The sequence below is a fragment of the Giraffa tippelskirchi genome, chromosome X, assembly GCF_054371585.1.
Source record: "Giraffa tippelskirchi isolate mGirTip1 chromosome X, T2T-mGirTip1v1.2.pri, whole genome shotgun sequence".
In the NCBI taxonomy this organism is placed as follows: domain Eukaryota; kingdom Metazoa; phylum Chordata; class Mammalia; order Artiodactyla; family Giraffidae; genus Giraffa; species Giraffa tippelskirchi.
Genome location: NC_137289.1, coordinates 69270415 through 69279574, shown reverse-complemented (window position 1 = coordinate 69279574; position 9160 = coordinate 69270415). Strand labels below are relative to the sequence as shown.

Below are 9160 nucleotides of genomic sequence, written 5' to 3'. Positions count from 1 at the left end.
GGTAAGAATATTGGAGTAGGTTAGCCATTTCCTTCCCAACCCAGGGATCAAACTGACTATCTCTTATGTCTCCTGCACTGGCAAGCAGGTTCTTTACCACTAGCGACCACCTGGGAAGCCCTAGTTTAGAATGTTTACATTGCAATGACCCCCAAATGGCTGTTAAGTATAGAGAAGAGGTGATTTTGAAAATAATTATTTTCAACAACCCCATTTCATCTATAATATTAGAGAAAATACATACAAATGAATTGGAATAGGGACAGTATTTAGACCATCACAAAATTAAATGTTGATTTTATTTTAGTGATAATACTGTGGGAATTATTCTCTTGGCTTTATGTTGCTATTTTAATACAGCATTTTTGGTAACGTAATAGTTTTAAATCAGAAAAATAAAAACAAATTCTAGCCCATTGTTAATTAAGATTATGAGGAAAGATGTTTATAAAGTTTATGTTCTAAGGACAATAAAGTAAGCACGTGTTCACAAGTGTTTCTACATGTTGGTCAATGTGGTGCTATTTTAAGACCAGTTTTTATATTAGTCTATCTCTATAACATTTTTTTAATTTGTATTTGCTTTTTCTCACAGTCTCCATGTCTTAGCTAAGCAAGTATCCTAGAAAGTAAGCAAAAGAGCTCAGTAAAGAAAATTAGAAAATATTTGAGCAAATAATGAGGGTAAACTGTCATCTTCAGTCAACTATACTGTCTAATAGAAACTATAAAAAATGAAACAACAGATGAATTTAGCCTTTTATTCTAGGAATGTCTTCTTAACACATCATCCTTTGGGGTAAAGTTCCCCTGGAGGAGGAAATGGCAACCAACTCCAATATTCTTGCCTGGAAAATCCTATGGACAGAGGATCCTGGAGGGCTACAGTCCATGGGGTCACAAAGAGTCAGCCAGGACTTAACCCCTGAGCACATACACACACCTTCTCTTGCATAATTTTCCCCCAGGATCCTTTCCAGTCTAACTGTACTGACATGTTTTGTTTGAATTTTCTTTTTGAGGGGAAGTCTTGAGGAACGGGCTGACTGAGTTGTTCATTACAGACATTGGAGAGTTTCTGAAGAAAAGGTAACAGTCCTCTCCCAAAACAGTTTCCCACAAACTGTAAAGAGAGATCTTGGGAAAGCTCTGAGTTGAGTCTAATCTTATAGCATTGTCCCCTGCAATGGTTTAACGTTGAAATTACTAATTATGTAAAGTGCTTATATATTTATGTGTTGATTTCACCTGTGAACATTTATTATTATAGTTTTTATCTCTTTAAGATTTTGTAATTCGTGATTATGGAGGCAGCACACCCTCAACTTTTTCTGGCACTGAAAGTGAAAGTCTGCTCAGTCGTGTCAGACTCTTTGCGACCCCATGGATAGTCCATGGAATTCTCCAGGCCAGAATACTGGAGTGAGTAGCCTTTCCTTTCTCCAAGGGATCTTCCCAATCCAGGGGTCGAACCCAGGTCTCCCGCATTGAAGGCGGATTCTTTACCAGCTGAGCCACTCACTAAGTACCATTAAAAGTCAGTTTATGGCTCTCCAATCATTAAAGCGCCGAAGAATTGATGCTTTGAACTGTGGTGTTGGAGAAGACTCTTGAGAGTTCCTTGGACTGCAAGGAGATCCAACCAGTCCATCCTCAGCCCTGGGTGTTCATTGGAAGGACTGATGTTGAAGCTGAAACTCCAATACTTTGGCCACCTCATGCGAAGAGTTGACTCATTGGAAAAGACCCTGATGCTGGGAAGGATTGGGGGCAGGAGGAGAAGGGGACGACAGAGGATGAGATGGCTGGATGGCATCACCGACTCGATGGACATGAGTTTGGGTTAACTCCGGGAGTTGGTGATGGACAGGGAGGCCTGGCGTGCTGTGATTCATGGGGTCGCAAAGAGTCGGACATGACTGAGCAACTGAACTGAACTGAACTGAATCATTAAAACCTTAGTATTACTGGAGCAGCGAAAAGAACTCTGCCTATTACCTCGGGATAATGCTACCATTATGCTGAAGTTTAATGGAGTAAGAATAAAAGCCAACCACAAGATGGGCATGTGTTTTATTTGACCCTGTGATAATTTAGCTCTGGACTGGGAGTCCAGTACAGCTGTCAATTGACTTCCAATCCACTCAGGAAAGTATGCAACCTATATCTTATTTCCTAAGCAGAAACGATTTAGGGAACTCGTTTAAAAAAAAAAAATTACAAAAACAACTTGACAGTTCTCTCCACCTAGGTCGTCACCTCCTTTGACTTGATTTTGGGGTCAGCAGCCTAAACGTAATATTTTAAATTAATAAATAAATTTTCAAAACTAAGAAAAAATCTAGAAACCTTTTCAATCTCTCTCTCTTTTTTTTTTCCTTTAACATCTTGGCAGAGAGCAAGGGGGAAGAAGCGGGAAGTTCCTTAGCACGGTTCCGGGTTTCCTTGCGCCCCGCCCGCCCGCTCGCCCCACCACAGCTACAGGCTTTTTAGTCCCGGGGTTGGTCTGTCCTGCGGGGAACAAGCCCTGTCCATCCGTCTGCGCTCTGCCCGCCCGCGGGGCATCTGCCCTTCTCTCCTGACTCCGCCCCGCATCTGTCCGGAACCGCCTCGCGTCTGAGCTGACCCAGTGCGCGTCCGCCAGTCAGTTCCTCCGGACCCGCCGCGAGTCTCAGGCTGCCGAAATCACCGCGCGTCACTCGGTCCGTACCCAGTGGGCATCTTGGGTATCTGGGCGGTCTCCGGTCCCCCGCGCGTGTGTCTGTCTGTCTGTCTCTCTGTGCGATTCGCTGCTTGCAGCCTGCCTGGCCGCAGCCCACCAGGTGTCCAGTTTGCCCTTTCGCAGACGCTGAGTGTCTGTAGCGCGGCCTTAGTTAGCCGCGAGCCCGCCTGAGACCGGCCAGGCAGCCGGCGGAGGAATACACGTTCGGCCCCTGCCCTTGTTGTTATCATTTTAAACCCACAGGAGCTTGAGGCCTATTTTTATGCAGAAAATTGGTCGTGAGGCCTCTGTCGGCAAGGCTAGATGTGGGGAGCCAGCCAGCTGCTTGGTGATTTCTTACTATTTAGCGGGGAAAGGGACATTTCTTTCCTACTACTGGCTTTTGAAACTGATTTTAGATCTGATGGGTGGAAATTCTAAGCCCCCTTAGGGAGAATGGATTTGTTATTGGGGTGCTGTTTTGTCTGATGCGTTTGTTCTGAGCCTGCTGACCAGCTGTTTCTGAACTTCATTTTCTCAGCCTCAACAGTGATTCTGAGTCTGCTTTTAGCTTTCTTCGCCTTGGCTTTTTTCTGTTTGTGAACAGCTGTTTGGCCCATAGCTTAGAGAAAGCAGCCTTTTTTTCTCTCCCAAGAGAGCCTGCTCCCTGTGTTCAGAGAGATGGGGAGTGGGGAGCCTAATCCTGCTGGCAAGAAAAAGAAGTACCTCAAGGCTGCCCTGTATGTGGGTGACTTGGACCCAGATGTTACAGAGGACATGTTATATAAAAAGTTTAGGCCTGCTGGACCTCTGCGCTTCACCCGAATCTGCCGTGACCCCGTGACCCGCAGCCCCCTGGGCTATGGCTACGTTAACTTCCGCTTTCCTGCGGATGCTGAGTGGGCACTGAACACCATGAATTTTGATTTGATTAACGGCAAACCATTCCGTCTAATGTGGTCTCAGCCAGATGACCGCTTAAGAAAGTCTGGAATTGGAAATATATTCATCAAAAACCTGGACAAATCCATTGACAACAGGGCCCTTTTTTATCTGTTTTCAGCTTTTGGGAGCATTCTCTCCTGCAAAGTCGTATGCGATGACAATGGCTCTAAGGGTTATGCCTATGTGCACTTTGACAGCCTGGCCGCTGCCAATAGGGCCATCTGGCACATGAACGGAGTGCGGCTCAACAACCGCCAGGTGTACGTGGGCCGATTCAAATTTCCAGAAGAGAGGGCTGCTGAAGTTAGAACTAGGGATAGAGCGACTTTCACTAATGTTTTCGTTAAAAACTTTGGCGATGACATGGATGACGACAAACTGAAGGAACTTTTCAGTGAGTATGGACCAACTGAGAGTGTTAAGGTAATAAGAGATGCCAGTGGGAAATCGAAAGGCTTTGGATTTGTGAGATATGAGACACATGAGGCTGCCCAAAAGGCTGTGTTAGACCTGCATGGAAAGTCCGTCGATGGGAAAGTGCTCTATGTAGGGCGAGCACAGAAGAAAATTGAACGTCTTGCTGAGTTAAGGAGAAGATTTGAGCGGCTGAGATTAAAAGAAAAAAGTCGGCCTCCAGGGGTGCCTATCTATATTAAGAACCTGGATGAGACCATTGATGATGAAAAGCTGAAGGAGGAATTTTCTTCCTTTGGATCAATTAGTCGGGCCAAAGTGATGGTGGAGGTGGGGCAAGCCAAAGGGTTTGGCGTTGTCTGCTTCTCCTCTTTTGAAGAGGCTACCAAAGCAGTAGATGAAATGAATGGTCGCATAGTGGGCTCCAAGCCCGTGCAGGTCACTCTGGGCCAGGCCAGACGCAGGTGGTGAGGATAAGAATGCTCAATTTGTTTCAGCCTTAAGCTGGTGCCTACTTAGTTTGGGCTACTTTGTGATAAGAGGTTATTTTATGTCAATTAACAGGTTTTTTTAAGTGAATACTTTCTTTTGAAAAAAAAAAAAAGTGAAACCAGAAAGCCTTGTTCATTTTAGTGAAGAACATAATTTCTAATTGTAAAACGGTCGTTTTGTACTATTTTTCGATATAATATCCTTAGGAATATATAGAATAAAGTTTATTCCTCCACACACTTGTCCTAAACCAATCAAGGTGAGGTAATTGAGTATATGACCTTCTTTATTTCACTAATACTACTAAATTTCATTTCTCCAAATGAAATGAAATTTCATTAAGTCTATCACAGTGAAAACTTCTAACTTGCTTTTTGAGAAATCAGTAGAGCAGGGGAAAGTGTATGTGATCCAGTTAATGTTTATGCATAATTTCACTTTAAATTATTATTTAAAATGAATATTCCTTTTTAAAAATGTGAGCTTTTTTCTTTTTATTTATTTATATATTTTTCCCTTTTGTATTATACTGCGGGCATACCACAGACTTCATAGTGGATTTGAGTAAGTTTTGAGAGTTTCCACTATTAACTTTATAACTTCAATAAGCATATTGGTACTTTATCAATCAGTACATTAGAAGATTAACACTTTAAAGATTGATTTTTTAAATTCTAAGTTTCATCTTAAAAACCTTTCCTGAGAGATTTAATATTTGAAGACAGGCTAAGGAACATTCTTATCACTCGTTTTGCTAAACTCTTTAGTAGGTGTATTTGGATTGTGTTTAATTAACAAAAAAGGTGAATAACAATACTGAATTGCCTTTGTCTATAGTTAATTTTAGGATTACCTTCAGTCTTTGTCCTGTCAATATAGAAGGTAAACACTCGATGTAATGATGTTGAAAACTACTTTGAAGAACAACTTCTATTAAACTTGTCATTACCTCTTGTAAATTGTTGAATATATTCACAAGATAATATTCACAGGTGTTTCAAAATTAAGGAAAAGGTCCTCTCTCTTGATTAAGTAGCATGCCTCCATCTATCATATGAGATCTCTTAATCCAGTATGGTTCTGTTTTTGTCTAGCTGCTTGGAAGTTATGACAAAATATTCTGTTCTATGTTGCAGTTATATTATTTGCCCTGTGACTTCTATATTATGGATTTTCTGTGTTTCAGTTGTAGTTCCCTCTTGACCACACCCATCTACCTTTCAATCTGTATTACACTTACTTTCTTATTTTCTTTGGATTGTGCTGCTGCTCTGCTCAGTCACTTAGTCATCTTCGACTCTTTGCGACCCCATGGACTGTAGCCCACCAGGTTCCTCTGTCCATGGATTTTCCAGGCAAGGATACTGGAGTGGGTTACCATTTCCTGCTCCAGGGGATCTTCCTGACCCAGGGATAGAACCCATGTCTCTTGTGTCTCCTGCATTGGCAGGCAGATTCTTTACCACTGCACCACCTGGGAAACCCTTTTCTTTGGGATTGCGTTTCTTTTAATATATGCCAGCTCAAATCCATTTTGGAGTTAGAGAAATAAATACTTAATTTATGTAAAACTTAAATTATTACATTTTAAAAATAGCATTCACTCATACCACAAATCCAATCATAAGAAAATGTTTTATCTCTATTCTCAGTTGATTTTTATTACTTTATGTAGAAATCTTTCATACATAAAACAATATAAATATATAATTTTTAACACTTCTGTTAATTCTTTGCCCATAAAATAATGAGAATAACGTGTTTTCATGTAATTGTTTATCTACAGATGACTTGTATAATCATTATCAAACATTTTCAAATGGAAATTATGTTTTTTATTGATTATAAACATAATACATGCTCCTTGTAAAAAAATGTACAACGATGCAGAAACTTATAAAGAAGGAAGTAAGATTCCCAGAGTTCCAAGACAACCACTATTAACTTTTTAAGTGTGTGCTTATCCTTTCATGCCTTTTCTCCTATGTATACACACACTGTTTTATAAAAAAAAAAAAAAAGAAAGAAAACATACTATATGTATTGTTTTTTTTTTTAATTTTAAGCCAAAACATAATCATCTGTTCATGTCAATAAATACCAATCTGTATCATCAATTAGTGATTACATAGCATTCCATTATGTGGATGTACTATATCTTATCTAAGCAGTTTATTATTAAATGAGATTTATATGATTTTCAATGTTTTCTACGTTTGTAAACAATGCTGTGATGAACATCCTTGGTTAAAAATGGTATGAGTTATATGAGCTTGACAAAAAATATCTATAGCATGTAAAAGCTTAAATCTACTAGAAAAATAAAAATGCACATCTTATTGATATATATGTACCTAAAATTTGAAAAGTGTTAATGATATATTCTTCATTTAAATTGACAAAAGAAAAAAAAAACTAACTGAATATAATTTTTCATATTTTATGAGCCTACTTGTTTTACATCATTGTGATCATAAAATATATGAAAAGGAAGCAACTTCAAATAAAATTTAAAATACTTATCAATCCATTGGTAATTATTTTACCATATGTGCTCTCTATTCCTTTTCCCCCATTGCCAGTTTTCATTTGAATTTGTAAACCTGAAGTGTCAGTGTTAAGACCTTTGCAAATACTTTGATTGAGAATAAATCATGAAATATGTATAGAAGCTAAAAACTTCAAATATAAGCATTTTATACACTTTGGGAAAATATTCAAGTATTTAAATTATTACTATTTCCAAAAAGCTAGTCAGTATAAAGAAAAGGAGTAATTGTGGCTAGGTACAGATAAAACATACATGTTAGGACTCTGCAGATCAGTCAAAACAACTCTGTAAATTCAGGACATAAAAAGCAGGGTTGAAAACTATAAAGGAAAGGTAATCTTTATTTAAACACAAACAGCTGGGTAAATTTTTCAATCTTGTATTTTTGATTTTTAGCTACATTTAGTATACTTCTAATATTTTAGGCTTGCAAGGAGGAGCCAAAAAACTGAACAGCTTAAATCAGTGACAAAGCATTAAAAAGTAGGTTATTATTCATTTTCTAGCCCAAGATAATTAGTACAAATTAATAAAACTATGTTATCAATGATCGACTTAATAGTGAACTATTTAATACAATGTTTTTGTTTTTTGTGTTTCTTTCTTTTTTTTTTTAGCTTTTCAAAATAGTCACTTGTACAGATTTCAAATGTGCCTGGGGAGAAGGAAATTAAGAACATTTTTTGTGATTGCAAACATCATAGTAAAGGTTATTTTGGGGGGGGATTTCTTTTTTTCCAATGGCTTATTACACATATTTTTCTTCCAGCTTTTTAAAATGTTTGTATTTATTTATTTTTGGCTGTTCTGGGTCTTCATTGCTGTGGGGGCTTTTCTCTAGTTGCAGCAAGCAGGGGCTACTCTCTAGTTGTGGTGCTTTGGCTTCTCATTGTGGTAGCTTCTCTTGTTGGGAAGCACTGGACTCTAGGGCATGTGGGCTCAGTAGTTGTGGTTCCCAGGCTCTAGAGTACAAGCTCAATAGTTGCAGTGTGCATGCTTAGTTGCTTCATGGCAGGTGGAATCTTCCCAGACCAGGGATCAAACCCATGTCTCCTGCATTGGCAGGCAGATTCTTTACCATTGAGCTACCAGGGAAGCCCAGGGGAAGATTTTCTGTACAGGAAGTTTTAAGCATCCTGGTACTTTTCTTGTTGAATCCATAGTTAAGGAGAAAAATAAGATGTTACATGTGTAAGTGATATTTTTAGCCCAGAGGGGAAAAAATGCTGAATAAGAATACTTTTTAACGGAATATTTAGGAGTGGAGTGAATACCATCTTATTTGTGAATAAACAGCCTAGTGTAAGGGAATAGTTAGGAATGTATCAATAAATGACTGATTATAGATGATAAAGGTGTTCCCAGCACCTGTGACAATACTTGGACTATAGTTAGCATTCCATGATTACTTGTTGAATTAATGAGTTCATAATCTATGGATTATGTCTCTCCACTTGTTTGCTTTCCAATTATCTTCTCAGTATTTGACAAGAGAAATGTTATTACAGAATAAGCCATTTTTATTAAATCTTATTCTATGAATAAATAATTAAGAACAAGTTGCTTACATAGATTGGTTCTTCTAACATAATGTTACTGATAACACGTGTATGAATGCGTGCTAAGTCGCTTCAGTCGTATTCAACACTTTGCATCCCTATGGACCATAGCCTGCCAAGTTACACTGTCCATGGGATTCTCCAGGCAAGAATACTGGAGTGGGTTACCATTTTCCTCTCCAGAGGATCTTCCTAACACAAAGACTGAACCCACGTCTCCTACATCTTCTGCATTAGCGGTGGATTCTTTACAACTGAGTCACTAGGGAAGGCTATGGTGTTATTACTTCCCATGAATTTTAACCCAACAAATGGTTTCTTGGAGCTTTAAGAGAGTTAATATATTCCATTTGGCTCCAGGGGATCATGGTCAGTAGTTTGAAGTAAACTAGCTACCACTGGAAATCTGAGACGAGAAAGGCCTAACCCATTCAATGTACAAATTCTGAGGATGTAATTCCTATGAAACTTAAAAACCAACTCCAAGTACTTTTAATC

The 9160-nt window shown here is 38.9% G+C and overlaps 1 protein-coding gene across 1 annotated transcript; it reads left to right on the top strand.

Annotated features, from left to right (window-relative positions):
• Positions 1-2471: 2471 nt before the first annotated feature.
• Positions 2472-5511, top strand: PABPC5 (poly(A) binding protein cytoplasmic 5). Its single transcript, XM_081564287.1, has 2 exons — positions 2472-2702; positions 3243-5511. The coding sequence occupies exon 2, from the start codon at positions 3383-3385 to the stop codon at positions 4529-4531; it is 1149 nt and encodes a 382-aa protein (XP_081420413.1). The 5' UTR covers positions 2472-2702; positions 3243-3382; the 3' UTR covers positions 4532-5511.
• Positions 5512-9160: the final 3649 nt, after the last annotated feature.

Excerpts from the sequence above, each read along its gene's own strand:
- PABPC5 (XM_081564287.1), top strand. The coding sequence starts at position 3,383 with ATGGGGAGTGGGGAGCCTAATCCTGCTGGCAAGAAAAAGAAGTACCTC.